Source organism: Mobula hypostoma, chromosome 7, assembly GCF_963921235.1.
Source record: "Mobula hypostoma chromosome 7, sMobHyp1.1, whole genome shotgun sequence".
Taxonomy (NCBI): Eukaryota; Metazoa; Chordata; class Chondrichthyes; order Myliobatiformes; family Myliobatidae; genus Mobula; species Mobula hypostoma.
The window spans coordinates 123064644-123081217 of record NC_086103.1 but is presented as its reverse complement, the minus strand read 5'-3'; the positions used below and the strand labels follow the sequence as shown (position 1 = coordinate 123081217).

The window sequence follows — 16574 nt, the reverse complement described above, 5'->3', positions numbered from 1 at the left end:
AATATCTGCAAATAAGACTTGACTATTGGCAAATCCACATGGTGCTCCTTTGTAAATGTCATCAGTATTTGCAATGAATACAGGAGGATGATGAAGCACATCATATCTGTGCACAACTGCAAAACTTGAAGCAGCTATTTCCATTGTTATAATACAGCAAATCTCTTTATAATAACTTTGATGTATAATGCATTATTAAATGAATGATGTCATTGAGACCAGAGCATAGATTCACTGGAACAACAAGTCATAGCAAATTTTTTTTTAAATGAAGAGGGAATTTAAAAATTAATGAAGATTTCAGTCTTGGAAATGGCGGGGAAAGATTTCCTTTAGTTCTACTTGATTGGGATTATGTAGAATCTCTTAATGTACAAATGCTGTTGCATAGGAAGCATTGCAACAGATATTATTGTATCTTTTAAAGCAAAAATATTTGAAATCACAAGTATAAGCTACAAAGACAGAACTTGTTAGTGAGATGAGGAGAGTTTCTCCAGCAACTGATCAATTGGCTTTCTTCCCTGCAACTTCACAGTAATGAAAAATACACAAAAAATAGATGTTAGACCATGGAAAAAGTAGTAGTAGTGACTTCAGTGGGTTTCATTTGGGGCAATGAAAAGAGCAAAAATTTGACTAAAAAACAAGAAAGTATAGAAAGTCTTCACTCAAAATTGAGCCAATGTAAAGTGATATCGCCCATTATATTTCTACAATATATATATCCTCACAGCATCAGCATTTGCATGAACATAGCTTCAAGAAATAAATCAAATTTAGGTTTGCTTGCTCTTGTTTGGAGTACAGAAATACAATATTCCTGACAATCATCACAATTTTCACCTATTGCTTGAACGTTCAATGTTGTTGGCCCACTTTTACTACCTGGAGGTGTGCTGAATAACAGGTTAAACAAAGTTGGCATCCAAATAGAAGCAAGAACTGTATTAATGCATAATGAGAATTTTCCAGAAATTTGAGTCCAAACATGTTCCTTTACAGTGGTGCTAGGAAGTTTGTGAACACTCAAGAATTTTCTCTATTTCTGCATAAATATGACCTAAAATGGAATCAAATCTTCATGTAAATCCTAAAACTAGATAAAGAGAATCCAATTAAGTAAATAATAAAAAACATTATATTTGTTCATTTATTGAGAAAAATGATCCAATATTACATGTATTTGTTGAAAAAAGTAGGTGAACCTCTGGGATAACGCCTTCGACAAAAGCTATTTGGAGTCAAGTGTTCCGATCAGTAAGATGAGATTGGAGCTGTGGGTTGGAGAGGTGCACCGCCCTATAAAAAAAACACAAAGACACATCCGGCTCTTCTCAAGAAAAGTCTGTTTACATGCACCATGCCTCGATGAAAACAATTTCCAGAAGACCTCAGAAGATTTGTAAAGATGCATGAAGCTGGAAAAGGCTACAAAAGCATTTCTAAAGACTTAAGTGTTCATCAGTCCACAGTAAGAGAAACCATCTACAAATGGAGGAAACAATGTTGCTACTCTCCCTAGCAGTGGGCATCCTGCAAAGATCACACCGAGAGCACAATGTGCAATGCTGAAGGAGGTGAAAAAGAACCCAAGGGCAACAGAAAAAGATCTGCAAAAATCTCTAGAACTTGCTAAAGTCTCTGTTCATGTGTCCACTATAAGAAAAACCCTGTACAAGAATGGTGTTCATGAAAGGACACCACGGAGGAAACCACTGTTCTCAAAAAAAAACATTGCTGCACGTCTCAAGTTTGCAAAAGCCCACCTGGATGTTCTAAGAACCCTTCTGGGACAATGTTCTGTGGACAGATTAGACAAAAGTTGAACTTCTTGGCAGAAAAACACATTGCTATGTTAGGAGGAAAAAGAGCACTGCACACCAACACCAAAACTGTTAAGCATGGTGGAAGGAGCATCGTGGTTTGGGGCTTCTTTGCTGCCTCAGGGCTTGGACAGGTTGGAATTGTTGAGGGAACAATGAATTCAAAATTGTATCAAGGCATTTTACAGGAGAATGTCAGAGTAGCAGTCCATCACCTAAAGCTTAATAGAAGTTGGATAATGCAACAGGACAATGATCCGAAAGATAAGAGTAAATCAACAACAGAATGCATTAAAAAAAAGAAAATTCGTGTTTTGTTATGGCCGAGTCAAAGTCCTGACCTTAATCCCAAAGAAATATTATGGAAAGACCTGAAGGCGTTCAGGTAAGGAAGCCAAACAACATTCCAGAGTTGAAGCAGTTTTGTAAGGAGGAATGGCCTACAATTCCTTCAAGCCATCGTGCAGGACTGATCAACACTTAGCAGAAATATTTGGTTGATGTTATTGCTGAACAAGGGGGTCACACCAGTTACTGAAAACAACAGTTCACATACTTTTTCCAACAAATACATGTAATATTGGATTATTTTCCCCCAATAAATAAATGAACAAGTATAATGGTTTTCTTGTATTATTTTATTGGGTTCTCTTTATCTAGTTTTAGGACTTATGTGGAGATCTGGTCACATTTTAGGTTATATTTATGCAGAAATAGAGAAAATTCTAAAAGGCTTAGAAACTTTCTAGCACCATTATATATGTCATTGAGTACTGCTACAGGCGCTGATCAAACGACAAAGGTCATTCATTTAATCAGGACATAATGTGATTTGTGCAAAACTGTACATGCATGATATTTTTTCCCAAGTTGGATGTCATGCAGTTTGATGAAGATGATACTGAAATACTGCTATTGCAGTTCATTATTTGGATACCTATATCAGATGAACTAGGAAAACATTTCAAGGTTTTTTTCCTACAGAAAAAAAGTTAAACTAAAGTAACTATACAACTTTAACAACTCAAAACAAATAAAAACTGGTCCAAGGTGAAGTGTATGAGATTGATCAATAAATTAATGATTATCAATTTATCCAATGTAGATAAATTCTTAAAATGACCTACCAACTGACTTTTTTTTGGCCGGGTTCTTACATACTGCATTACTTCAATGCAAAAGGGCTGGATTATTCAATCACTAGTGAGAAACAAGCATGCATCAACTACCTTGTGCATGTCCTATTATTCTTAGGATCTATAATTACTTTTTTTAAATGTGCTATGTTTTCTTTGTTGACAAAACATAGGCTCAATAGTGGAAAATATTTCCATGGTCTATGCAAGGAATGTACTTGTATTTTGAGACAACAGAGGTACTTGGTTCAGCAAAAGGATTGAAATGATCTAGAGAATCAAGAAATTACATGCTCATAGATCTATAATCTCAGTGCACTGAAATAAGTTTCAATAATTAAAGATCTTTTTTAAATTTCCTAATGGAAAATATAAAAAGTTAACTTTTTACCAAACATTTCATGGCTATGTGTCCTAGAAGTAAAGATCACACCATCTGAGAAGGCGACAGTGGTATTTAGAACTTCATCAGCTTTCGTGAGAAAAGGATTTAAGCTTGGAATGGCTTCATCAGCAGCATCAGAAGTGGAGAAGGGATCTAGAAACAGCACGGTAAATAAAGCAGAAAGAATAACAAGAAAAGCAAAGGAACATCAGGACAAAAGACAAAATTATTCAATTAAGGACTTTATTTAATTAAGATGATCAGTTCAAACAGCCCATTGCCGATTCTATGTTCCTCAATGCTAAATTTATAAAATTATTTGCTAGGAGTTAAAGTTCCCTCTCCCCACAGTAATCACCTTAATAAGTATGCTCTGTTTTATACAGCCAAACTGCGTAGCATTTGTAGACATTTTATCCTTCTTTCCAAAGAACTTAAAATATTTCTGCAAATAAATCAGACATTTATAATTCTATGCAATGCCTAGACATAGAAGGACATATCTGACACTAATAGCACATGCTATTACTATTGCAGCCCCTTTTGTTTTATTCCAAATAATCACATTCAATAGGAACTTGCCTTCCTCAGAGAACACTGGGATAAAACAGTCGGCATTGAATGTGTCTTCACTATTGCAAATTGACTCCTTTCCCCTTATGCTTTGGGAAAGGTTATGGAAGCAATTATTCTCATTTCTCTTTCCCACCAGTTGAGAAATAGGACTATAAATTAAAGACCATCTCTAAAATAAGAGCAACAGACAAAACAATTCCATCATTTCACCAGTGATAGATAGATAGATAGATAGATAGCTATATATATGAACATCTGGTTCTTAGACAAAATCAACACAATCAATGATGCAGATTTAGCATCTTGGACATAAAATGCAATTCGTATGAATTGATATTAATAAAAACACAATTTATGACAATATAGTGAATTAATCATTCGGCATATAACAAGCTGCAGTCAAGTCCAAAACCACCACAATTGGATGATGAATCCACCAAAACAGAAGCCAGCCTTGTGAAATAAATGGATTATAAATAGTGAAGGGTTGAAAGCAGCAATTATGCTGCATAATCAACACATAAATGCAACAAATTCATTAATATTTATTCCTTATGCCTTAATTTTGCATTCCATTTGTTTTGGTTAAGCTTTCCTTCAAATGGTGGTCAATTTCCATGCATTTTGAAAACATCCAATTACAAAAGACCTTTATAAAGTTCCAGCTGGATCTACAGTTTCAAATGTCTAATCTACAAGTTCCAATGATTTATTGTAGGAAGGAACTTAAGCGACAAATAGGATAATATTAAATAAAGATTTATGCATTATCAGTAAATGACCAGCAGTTAACCACAGCAATCATGATTACAGAACATGGCAGGACTACATCTTCCTGGGCCAATCGGAGTTTCATTCTGCATTCTCATCCAAATTTCTGCTCTCTTGAAAACGATATAGTGAATTGATTAATTTGCGAGCTTCATTAACATCAAAAACTTCCACAATTTAAAAGAAAGCTACAATAAAGCTTCAAAAAAATAAAAAAGCAATAAGGAATGCCTTTTACAGATGTTGAATTACAACCAGTATTCCCAATACCAAATACTTGCCATAATTTTCCAGGTCCATTTATATTAACTCGGAAGTATTTTTGCTTTTACAGTGTTAACATCTAACCACCACACAGGCAGCTGTTACAACCAGTATCTCACAGGTTGGAAAATGGGCAGATAAGCAAGCTTTTACAGATTGTCAACCTTTTGTTCCCTGATGCAACTGGAAACTGAACCAACAAGCCAAAATGTCAACTCAAGGGTTCTTCTTGCAGTGACCCAGGCTCCACTGTTATTTTTTTTTGCCAGTTGCGGAGAGCTTAATCATGCAAGAGCACTGGCTTAATGAGAACCTGCAAAGGTAGAGGGTTACTGGGATTGAGGACAAAAGGGATGCAGGCCAAAGCATACAAAGCTGTTGGCAGCAAAAGTTAACGACAATTCAAAGCAGTTTCAGTCTGATTTTTTTTCCCCTCAAGATTTTCTTAAAAGGGTATCAATCTGAAACAATTTCACCCGTATTTTTAACGCAAACAACAGGAATTCTGCAGATGCTGGAAATTCAACAAATACTGGAAATTTTTGTGTTTTTTCAAACCCAAATATTAACATTATTTTTCTATAAAAACCAGTGTGGTTCTCAAACATTATGAGCCAGTTGCTACTCACTGCTAGATTGATCTTGGGTGATAGGCTCCCTAATAAAATAATGTAGCAGCAAGTGAAACAAGAACCGGCAATGGGCATCTACAGCTCTTAAACAGAGAGGTACAACTTGGGAAATCTTCTCTTGCACCCCATTCTCATCTTTTTTGGCATCTAACTTATGCAAAAAGAAAGGCACAAAAAGGAAACGACTAGCCAGTTCATTATGATCTGACACAAGGAAAACATTAGAAGCTATAATTAAAGACCACAAGATACAGTACTTCAAAAAAAGTTCAAGGTAATCAGACAAAGTCAACATAGCTTTGTGAGAAGGAAGTAATCTTTAACCAATTTGTTGGAGTTCATTAAACAAGTAAACAAGCTTTGGACAAAAGAAGAACCAGTGGATGTTTTTTTTGTTAGCAGAAAGCAATAAGATGCTAGATCAAAGGTTCTCATGCGACAGTGAGAGTAGGAATGCGATGAGCTGGAGGATAAATGCGTGGCTGAGGGATTGGAGCAGGGGGCAGGGATTCAAGTTTTTGGATCATTGGGACCTCTTTTGGTGCAGGCGTGACCTGTACAAAAAGGACGGGTTACACTTGAATCCTAGGGGGACCAATATCCTGGCAGGGAGATTAGCGGGGGGCTACTGAGGTGACTTTAAACTAGAATGGTTGGGGGGTGGGAATCAAATTAAAGAGGCTAGGCGTGAGGAGGTTAGTTCACAACAGGGGGATGGGAACCAGTGCAGAGAGACAGAGGGGTGCAAAGTGAGGGTAGAAGCAAAAAGTACTAAGGAAAAAAGTAAAAGTGGCAGGCCAACAAATCCAGGGCAAGCATTAAAAAGGGCCACTTTTCAACATAATTGTATAAGGGCTAAGAGAGTTGTAAAAGAGCGCCTGAAGGCTTTGTGTGTCAATGCAAGAGGCATTCGTAATAAGGTGGATGAATTGAAAGTGCAGATTGTTATTAATGATTATGATATAGTTGGGATCACAGAGACATGGCTCCAGGGTGACCAGGGATGGGAGCTCAACATTCAGGGATATTCAATATTCAGGAGGGATAGACATGAAGGAAGGGGAGGTGGGGTGGCGTTGCTGGTTAAGGAAGAGATTAACGCAATAGAAAGGAAGGACATAAGCCGGGAAGATGTGAAATCGATATGGGTAGAGCTGCGTAACACTAAGGGGCAGAAGACGCTGGTGGGAGTTGTGTACAGGCCACCTAACAGTAGTAGTGAGGTCGGAGATGGTATTAAACAGGAAATTAGAAATGTGTGCAATAAAGGAACAGCAGTTATAATGGGTGACTTCAATCTACATGTAGATTGGGTGAACCAAATTGGTAAAGGTGCTGAGGAAGAGGATTTCTTGGAATGTATGCGGGATGGTTTTTTGAACCAACATGTCGAGGAACCAACTAGAGAGCAGGCTATTCTGGACTGGGTTTTGAGCAATGAGGAAGGGTTAATTAGCAATCTTGTCGTGAGAGGCCCCTTGGGTAACAGTGACCATAATATGGTGGAATTCTTCATTAAGATGGAGAGTGACATAGTTAATTCAGAAACAAAGGTTCTGAACTTAAAGAGGGGTAACTTTGAAGGTATGAGACGTGAATTAGCTAAGATAGACTGGCAAATGACACTTAAAGGATTGACGGTGGATATGCAATGGCAAGCATTTAAAGGTTGCATGGATGAACTACAACAATTGTTCATCCCAGTTTGGCAAAAGAATAAATCAAGGAAGGTAGTGCACCCGTGGCTGACAAGGGAAATTAGGGATAGTATCAATTCCAAAGAAGAAGCATACAAATTAGCCAGAGAAAGTGGCTCACCTGAGGACTGGGAGAAATTCAGAGCTCAGCAGAGGAGGACAAAGGGCTTAATTAGGAAGGGGAAAAAAGATGATGAGAGAAAACTGGCAGGGAACATAAAAACGGACTGTAAAAGCTTTTATAGATATGTAAAAAGGAAAATACTGGTAAAGACAAATAACATACATCAAAGTTGCTGGTGAACGCCGCAGGCCAAGCAGCATCTATAGGAAGAGGCGCAGTCGACGTTTCAGGCCGAGACCCTTCATCAGGACTAACTGAAGGAAGAGTGAGTAAGGGATTTGAAAGATGGAGGGGGAGGGGGAGATGCAAAATGATAGGAGAAGACAGGAGGGGGAGGGATAGAGCCGAGAGCTGGACAGGTGATAGGCAAAAGGGGATACGAGAGGATCATGGGACAGGAGGTCCGGGAAGAAAGACGGGGGGGGGGTGACCCAGAGGATGGGCAAGAGGTATATTCAGAGGGACAGAGGGAGAAAAAGGAGAGTGAGAGAAAGAATGTGTGCATAAAAATGAGTAACAGATGGGGTACAAGGGGGAGGTGGGCATTAGCGGAAGTTAGAGAAGTCTATGTTCATGCCATCAGGTTGGAGGCTACCCAGACGGAATATAAGGTGTTGTTCCTCCAACCTGAGTGTGGCTTCATCTTTACAGTAGAGGAGGCCGTGGATAGACATGTCAGAATGGGAATGGGATGTGGAATTAAAATGTGTGGCCACTGGGAGATCATGCTTTCTCTGGCGGACAGAGCGTAGATGTTCAGCAAAGCGGTCTCCCAGTCTGCGTCGGGTCTCACCAATATATAAAAGGCCACATCGGGAGCACCGGACGCAGTATATCACCCCAGTCGACTCACAGGTGAAGTGATGCCTCACCTGGAAGGACTGTTTGGGGCCCTGAATGGTGGTAAAGCAGGAAGTGCAAGGGCATGTGTAGCACTTGTTCCGCTTACACGGATAAGTGTCAGGAGGGAGATCAGTGGGGAGGGATGGGGGGGACGAATGGACAAGGAGTTGTGTAGGGAGCGATCCCTGCGGAATGCAGAGAGAGGGGGAGAGGGAAAGATGTGCTTAGTGGTGGGATCCCGTTGGAGGTGGCGGAAGTTACGGAGAATAATATGTTGGACCCGGAGGCTGGTGGGGTGGTAGGTGAGGACCAGGGGAACCCTATTCCTAGTGGGGTGGTGGGAGGATGGAGTGAGAGCAGATGTACGTGAAATGGGGGAGATGCGTTTAAGAGCAGAGTTGATAGTGGAGGAAGGGAAGCCCCTTTCTTTAAAAAATGAAGACATCTCCCTCGTCCTAGAATGAAAAGCCTCATCCTGAGAGCAGATGCAGCGGAGACGGAGGAATTGCGAGAAGGGGATGGCGTTTTTACAAGAGACAGGGTGAGAAGAGGAATAGTCCAGATAGCTGTGAGAGTAAAGACAAATGTAGGTCCCCTGCAGACAGAAACAGGTGAATTGATTATGGGGAGCAAGGACATGGCAGACCAATTGAATAATTACTTTGGTTCTGTCTTCACTAAGGAGGACATAAATAATCTTCCAGAAATAGTAGGGGACAGAGGGTCCAGTGAGATGGAGGAACGGAGCGAAATACATGTTAGTAGGGAAGTGGTGTTAGGTAAATTGAAGGGAATGAAGGCAGATAAATCCCCAGGGCCAGATGTTCTGCATCCTAGAGTGCTTAAGGAAGTAGCCCAAGAAATAGTGGATGCATTAGTGATAATTTTTCAAAACTCGTTAGATTCTGGACTAGTTCCTGAGGATTGGAGGGTGGCTAATGTAACTCCACTTTTTAAAAAAGGAGGGAGAGAGAAACCAGGGAATTATAGACCGGTTAGCCTAACGTCGGTGGTGGGGAAACTGCTGGAGTCAGTTATCAAAGATGTGATAACAGCACATTTGGAAAGCGGTGAAATCATCGGACAAAGTCAGCATGGATTTGTGAAAGGAAAATCATGTCTGACGAATCTCATAGAATTTTTTGAGGATGTAACTAGTAGAGTGGATAGGGGAGAATCAGTGGATGTGGTATATTTGGATTTTCAAAAGGCTTTTGACAAGGTCCCACACAGGAGATAAGTGTGCAAACTTAAAGCACACAGTACTGGGGGTAAGGTATTGGTGTGGGTGGAGAATTGGTTAGCAGACAGGAAGCAAAGAGTGGGAATAAATGGGACCTTTTCAGAATGGCAGGCGGTGACTAGTGGGGTACCGCAAGGCTCAGTGCTGGGACCCCAGTTGTTTACAATATATATTAATAAATTAGATGAGGGAATTAAGTGCAGCATCTCCAAGTTTGCGGATGACACGAAGCTGGGTGGCAGTGTTAGCTGTGAGGAGGATGCTAAGAGGATGCAGGGTGACTTGGATAGGTTGGGTGAGTGGGCAAATTCATGGCAGATGCAATTTAATGTGGATAAATGTGAAGTTATCCACTTTGGTGACAAAAATAGGAAAACAGATTATTATCTGAATGGTGGCCGATTAGGAAAAGGGGAAGTGCAACGAGACCTGGGTGTCATTATACACCAGTCATTGAAAGTGGGCATGCAGGTACAGCAGGCGGTGAAAAAGGCGAATGGTATGCTGGCATTTATAGCGAGAGGATTCGTGTACAGGAGCAGGGAGGTACTACTGCAGTTGTCCAAGGCCTTGGTAAGACCACACCTGGAGTATTGTGTGCAGTTTTGGTCCCCTAATCAGAGGAAAGACATCCTTGCCATAGAGGGAGTACAAAGAAGGTTCACCAGATTGATTCCTGGGATGGCAGGACTTTCATATGAAGAAAGACTGGATGAACTGGGCTTGTACTCGTTGGAATTTAGAAGATTGAGGGGGGATCTGATTGAAACGTACAAGATCCTAAAGGGATTGGACAGGCTAGATGCAGGAAGATTGTTCCCGATGTTGGGGAAGTCCAAAACAAGGGGCCACAGTTTGAGGATAGAGGGGAAGCCTTTTTAGGACCGAGATTAGGAAAAACTTCTTCACACAGAGAGTGGTGAATCTGTGGAATTCTCTGCCACAGGAAACAGTTGAGGCCAGTTCATTGGCTATATTTAAGAGGGAGTTAGATATGGCCCTTGTGGCTACGGGGGTCAGGGGGTATGGAGGGAAGGCTGGGGCGGGGTTCTGAGTTGGATGATCAGCCATGATCATAATAAATGGCGGTGCAGGCTCGAAGGGCCGAATGGCCTACTCCTGCACCTATTTTCTATGTTTCTATGTTTCTATAATATAATTGTACCGGAAGCAATATTTTGGTACAGATTAAATATTGACTAGTTAACTAGAAACTACTTTGTCTTTGGCAGGATACAAAAAATACAGCTACTGTATGCTAGAGGGATTGGTAATGAGACCATTAACTTTCCACATTTATATAAGTAACTCAGATGGAAGCTGTGGTTGCTATATAAGTTACGAATGCATTAAGTGTGGAAGATATGTGAAAGAGACTATGTGGGAAAATGTGAAACTGAACCTTTTCACAAGAAACTAATATCTAAGTGGTGAGAAATTAGTGCCCAAATGCAGAGGGATCTAGCTGCTCTAGTGCATAGATTTGCACTAGGTCAGAATGTCAGTACAAGTAATTATGAAAGCTAACAGCAGATCAGTTATTGCTAGAGGAATGGAATACAAAAAATGCAGATGTGATAATTCAGTTACATCAAGCATGGGCGAGACCACAATTGAGTACTAAATGCAGTATTGATCCCATTTTGCAAGAAAATATATTAATGTGTTGATAACAATTCTGAGAAGACCTATTAGTTCCCTAAAGGTGGAATCTCATGTGGATAGGGTGGTGAAGAAAGCTTTTGGTATGCTGGCCTTTATAAATCAGAGCACTGAGTATAGGAGTTGGGATGTAATGTTGAAATTGTATAAGGCATTGGTAAGGCCAAATTTGGAGTATTGTGTACAGTTCTGGTCACTGAACTATAGGAAAGCTGTCAATAAAATTGAGAGAGTACAGAGGAGATTTACTAGAATGTTGCCTGGGTTTCATCTCCTAAGTTACAGAGAAAGGTTGAATAAGTTAGATCTTTATTCTTTGGAGTGTAGAAGGTTGAGGGGGGACTTGATAGAGGTATTCAAAATTATGAGGAGGATAGATAGAGTTGATGTGGATAGGTTTTTTCCATTGAGAGTGGGGGAGATTCAAACAAGAGGACATGAGTTGAGAGTTAAAGGGCAAAAGTTTAGGGGTAACATGAGGGGGAACTTCCTTTACTCAGAGAGTGGTAGCTGTGTAGAACGAGCTTCCAGCAGAAGTGGTTGAGGCAGGTTTGATGTTGTCATTTAAAGTTAAATTGGATAGTTATATGAACAGGAAAGGAATGGAGGGTTATGGGCTGAGTGCAGGTCGGTGGGACTAGGTGAGAGTAAGAGTTCAACACGGACTAGAAGGGCCGAGATGGACTGTTTCCATGCTGTAATTGTTATATGGTTATTAGACTAATAACTGGAAGGAACAAATTGTCTTGCAAGGCAAATTTAGACAACTTGGTACTATAACCCACTGGAGGTGACAGAAATGAGACATGACTTGATTTAAACACAAGATCCTGAAGTTACTCATCAGCTTTTTATGCTGGCTACCTCCACTCTATCTTTCAGCCCAGATGAAGGGTCTCGACCCAAAATGTCAACTGTCATTTCCTTCCATAAATGCTGCCTGACCTGTTGAGTTCCTCCAAAGTCCTGTTAGTCACTTTTGCATGAAACTTGCGTGACTCTATTTTTAGTATAAGTTTATTGAATTCACGAAAATGTTACTGTGTAATTTAATTTTAAAAAGTGAATTAGATATACAGTATTGAGTATTAATAAAACAACATCCAATAGTACAAAATGTAAATTCCAGTGAAGATCAAGTTGCCTTGGCAAGTACGATTAAAGACATCCCCAAAACTTTTTATATTAACCTTTCATGTCAATTAGAAGCAAGAAGGCAGCTAATGATCAGAAGCAGGTTTAATATCACTGGCATGTCATTATTTTTTTGTTTTGTGGCAGGAGTACATTGCAATACATAACAAGTTTTTCTATATACATCACCATATATAACCCTGAGATTCATTTTCTGTATGCATACTTAGCAAATCTATAGAATAGTAACTATTAACAGGATCAATGAAAGATAACCAGAATGCAGAAGACAACAAACTGTGCAGATGCAAATATGAATAAATAACAATAAATAACGAGAACACGATAACGAGATAAAGAGCTCTTAAACTCAATGATAAGGCTATTCCCTTTTATTCAAGAGCCTGATGTTTGAGGGGTAGTAAATGTTCTTGAAGCTGCTGGTGCAAGTCCTGAGGCTCTTGTACCTTCTTCCTGATGGCAGCAGCGAGAGAAGAGCATGGCCTGGGTGGTGGGGATCTCTGACGATGGATGCTGTTTTCCTATGATATCGTTTCATGTAGATGTACTCAGTGGTTGGGAGGACATTACCTATGATGTACTTGGCCCAATCCACTACCTATTGTAAGAATTTCCATTCAAAAGGCATTGGTGTTACCATATCAGGACGCAATGCAGCCAGTCAATACACTTTCCACTATACATCTATTGGTCTGTCGAAGTTTTAGATATCAGGCCGAATCTCCACAGACTCCTAAGGAAGTAGAAGCGTTGCCATGCTTTCTTCACAATTGCACTTACATGCTGGGTCCAGGATAGATGGTCTGAAATATTAACACCCAGGAATTGAAGTTGCTGACCCTCTCCACTTCTGATCCTCCAATGAAGACTGGCACATGGACCCCTGGTTCACTCTCCTAAAGTCTATAATCAGTTCCTTGGTCAGGGATCAACATGATAACCTTTGTGTTGAGCTAGGGAATATGCACAAGGACCTAAAGGAATGCTTATCATCAGTATTCAACAGGAAGGAGGATGTGGAGAATGGAGCAGTAAAAGGAGAGGTAAACTGATATTCTGGAGTGTGTCTATGTCATGAAGGAGGAAGAGTTAGAAATAAAGTATTTGTGCACATTAAGGGAGATATACCCGCAGATTCTGATACACATTCCTTTAAAGATTAAGGTGAAACAAAAACTGCTTTTGCTTTTAAAAGAACTTGGGGTTGGTTCATGTCCAAAGTTTAATATTAGGCTAGCACTGTTCACTGCTGTTATTATTTCTGATGTTTTCTAGTAAATAAAACTTTTAATAAAAAGCTGGTGAGTTGCTTATTACACCTTGCTCAAAATTTTAGCTCTACTTTTTATGTTCTGCATTACAGATTTGCGTTGCATTTCCACAAGTGTCAACAACTTCTTATTGTGCTCCATCTAAGTTACTTCATTCTCCTTTCTATTTCCCTTGTACATCAAGAAATGCCCATCAAAACTTGGAAAAAAAACATTTTGGGTTGTGAATTACAAGGTGGCATCATCAGTATGCACAAGAGCTCATCACGTGAACTCTTGCATGCAGCAATCAAACCACCTTAATACATTATTCTCTAGTGAGAGACCACAAAATGAGTTCAGAAGGGATGCCAAAGCCTCAATGAACAGCTTACATTGCGCTATTACTCTCAGGTAGAGAGCTAGCCACACATTCTACAGCTTTAAGTGTCCCACTTGCAATGTCTCTTTTGTCATCTAAACACTCCCATCTTCCACTCGATTTCAAAGTGCTTTGAGAGGCTGGTCATGAAGCACATCACGGGGCAGCATGGTAGCGTAGCAGTTGGTGCAATTGCTTTGCAGCACCAGCCAATGATCAGCGATCAGGGTTCAACTCCTGCTGCTGCCTGCAAGGAGTTTGTGCATTCTCCCCGTGTCTACATGGTATCCTTCCGATGCTTCAGTTTCCTCTCATGCTCCAAAGGTGTACAGTTCGGGTAAGGGAAGTGTGGGCATGCTACATTGCCGCTAGAAACATGAGGACACCTGCAGACTGCCCAACATAATCTTAGCTGATTTTATTTTTGGGCAGCATGGTACTGCAGCGGTTAGCATGTCACAATTACAGCTCTGGGCATTGGAGTTCAGAGTTCAACTATGTCATCATCTGTAGGGAGTTTGTAAGGCTTTCCCTGGGTGCTCCAAGTTTGCTCCCATAGTTACAAGACATTCCACTTAGTAGATGAATTGGACATAGTTTATTGTTCTGTGATTTGGCTAGGGTTAAATTGGGGGTTGCTGGCTGGTGAGGCCCAAAGGGCCGGAGGGGCCTGTTCCGCCCTGTATCTTAATAAATAGATAAATATCAACTGCTGCCTGAGTGACCTGGATCTACTCTAATTTGCCTACCATCTCCAACAGCAGATACCACTTAATTGGCCTTTCACTCAGCTCCAGAACACTTGGACAATGAAAATATATATTATCAGAATGCTCTTAACTGACAGAACTCAGCAGTCAACACCAAGATTTAGGCCTCAGTACCTCCCTATGTAACTAGAATCTTGGTTTTTTTCACTTGAAGACCCCAGTCAGTATGACTGGCAAAAACATCACCACCACAATCACCATCAGCACAGGTGCACCACAAGGCTGTGTGCTCTATTCACTTTATATCTATGAATATGTGGTTAAGAACAGCTCCAATGCCATATTTACGTTTGCTGACAACGCCACTGACAATGGCTGAACCAAAGATGGTGATGAATCAGCACATAGCAGGGATCTAGTTGAATGGTTCCACTACAACAACCTCTTACTCAATATCAGCAAAACCAAAGAGCTGATTATCAACTACAGGAGGAAAAGCTGGTGTTCCATGAGCCAGTCTTCATTGGGGGAAACAGGAGGAGAGAGTCAGTAACTTTAAATTCCTTGGCACTATCATATCAGAGGATCTATCCTGGGATCAATTAAGTGCCATCATAAAGAAGGCATGACAGTGCCTCTACTTTCTTACAAGTTTGCAACAATTCGGCATGTCATCAAAAACTTTGATAAACTTCTATAGATGCACAGTGGAAAATATCCTAACTGGTTGCATCACAGTCTGATATGGAAACACCAATTGCCCAGGAGTGGAAAAATGGTGGATACAGCCCAGTCCCTCACAGGTAATACCCTCCACATCACTGAGCACATTAACAAGAAGTGCTGCCACAAGAAAATAGTATCCATCATCCAGGATCCCCACCATCCAGACCCTCTTCTCACTACCATAATCGGGTAGAAGGTACAGAAGTATTAGATCTCACACCACCAGGTTCAGGAATAGTTATTACCCTACGACCATCAGGCTCCTGAACTGATACAGATAACTTCACTCACCTCAACTCTCAACCAACTCCACAACCGACAGATGCACTTCCAATGATTCTACAACTCATGTTCTCAGTTTATTTATTGTTTTTACTCGCACAATTTATCTTCTTTTGCACATTGATTGTTTGTCAGTCTTTGTTTATGCATAGTTTTTCATAAATTCAATTGTATTTCTTTATATTTCTTCTCAAATCTACAATTTGAGAGGGAGAAGGGAAACTCGGAAGTGTCAGTATTACAGTTGAACAAAGGGAACTATGGTGCTATGAGGGCGAGCTGGCCAAAGTTCAATGGAACAATACCTTAGCAGGGAAGGCAGTGGAACAGCAATAGCAAGTGTTGCTGGGAATAATGCGGAAGATGCAGGATCAGTTCATTCCAAAGAGGAAGAAAGATCCTAAGGGGAGTAAGGGGAGGCCGTGGCTGACAAGGGAAGTAATGGACAGTATAAAAATAAAAGAGAAGTATAACATAGCAAAGACGAGTGGGAAGCCGGAGGATTGGGAAACTTTTAAAGAGCAACAGAAGGTAACTAAAAAGGCAATACACGGAGAAAAACTGAGGTACAAAGGTAAACTAGCCAAGAATATAAAGGAGGATAGTAAAAGCTTCTTTAGGTATGTGCAAAGGGAAAAAATAGTTAATACCAAAATTGGGTCCTTGAAGACAGAAACAGGTGAATTTATTATGGGGTACAAGGAAATGGCAGACGAGTTGAACAGGTACTTTGGATCTATATTCACTAGGGAAGACACAATCAATCTCCCAGATATAATAGTGGCCAAAGGGCCTAGGGTAATGGATGAACTGAAGGAAATTTACATTAGGCAGGAAATGGTGTTGGATAGACTGTTGTGTCTGAAGGCTGATAAGTCTGCGGGGCCTGATGGTCTGCATCCCAGGGTAC

At 40.3% G+C, this 16574-nt stretch overlaps 1 protein-coding gene across 27 annotated transcripts in view; it reads right to left on the bottom strand.

Moving 5' to 3' along the window:
* Window positions 1–16574, bottom strand: part of picalma (phosphatidylinositol binding clathrin assembly protein a) — a 188253-nt gene that overhangs the window by 40237 nt on the left and 131442 nt on the right. For 18 of the 27 annotated variants that reach the window (XM_063053904.1, XM_063053906.1, XM_063053918.1 and 15 more), the window contains exon 13: window positions 3354–3500. The exons of the other annotated variants lie outside the window; for them this stretch is intronic. In XM_063053904.1, coding sequence (XP_062909974.1) covers window positions 3354–3500 — 147 coding nt within the window. The remainder of the gene's footprint in view (window positions 1–3353; window positions 3501–16574) is intronic. 27 annotated transcript variants of the gene reach the window in all.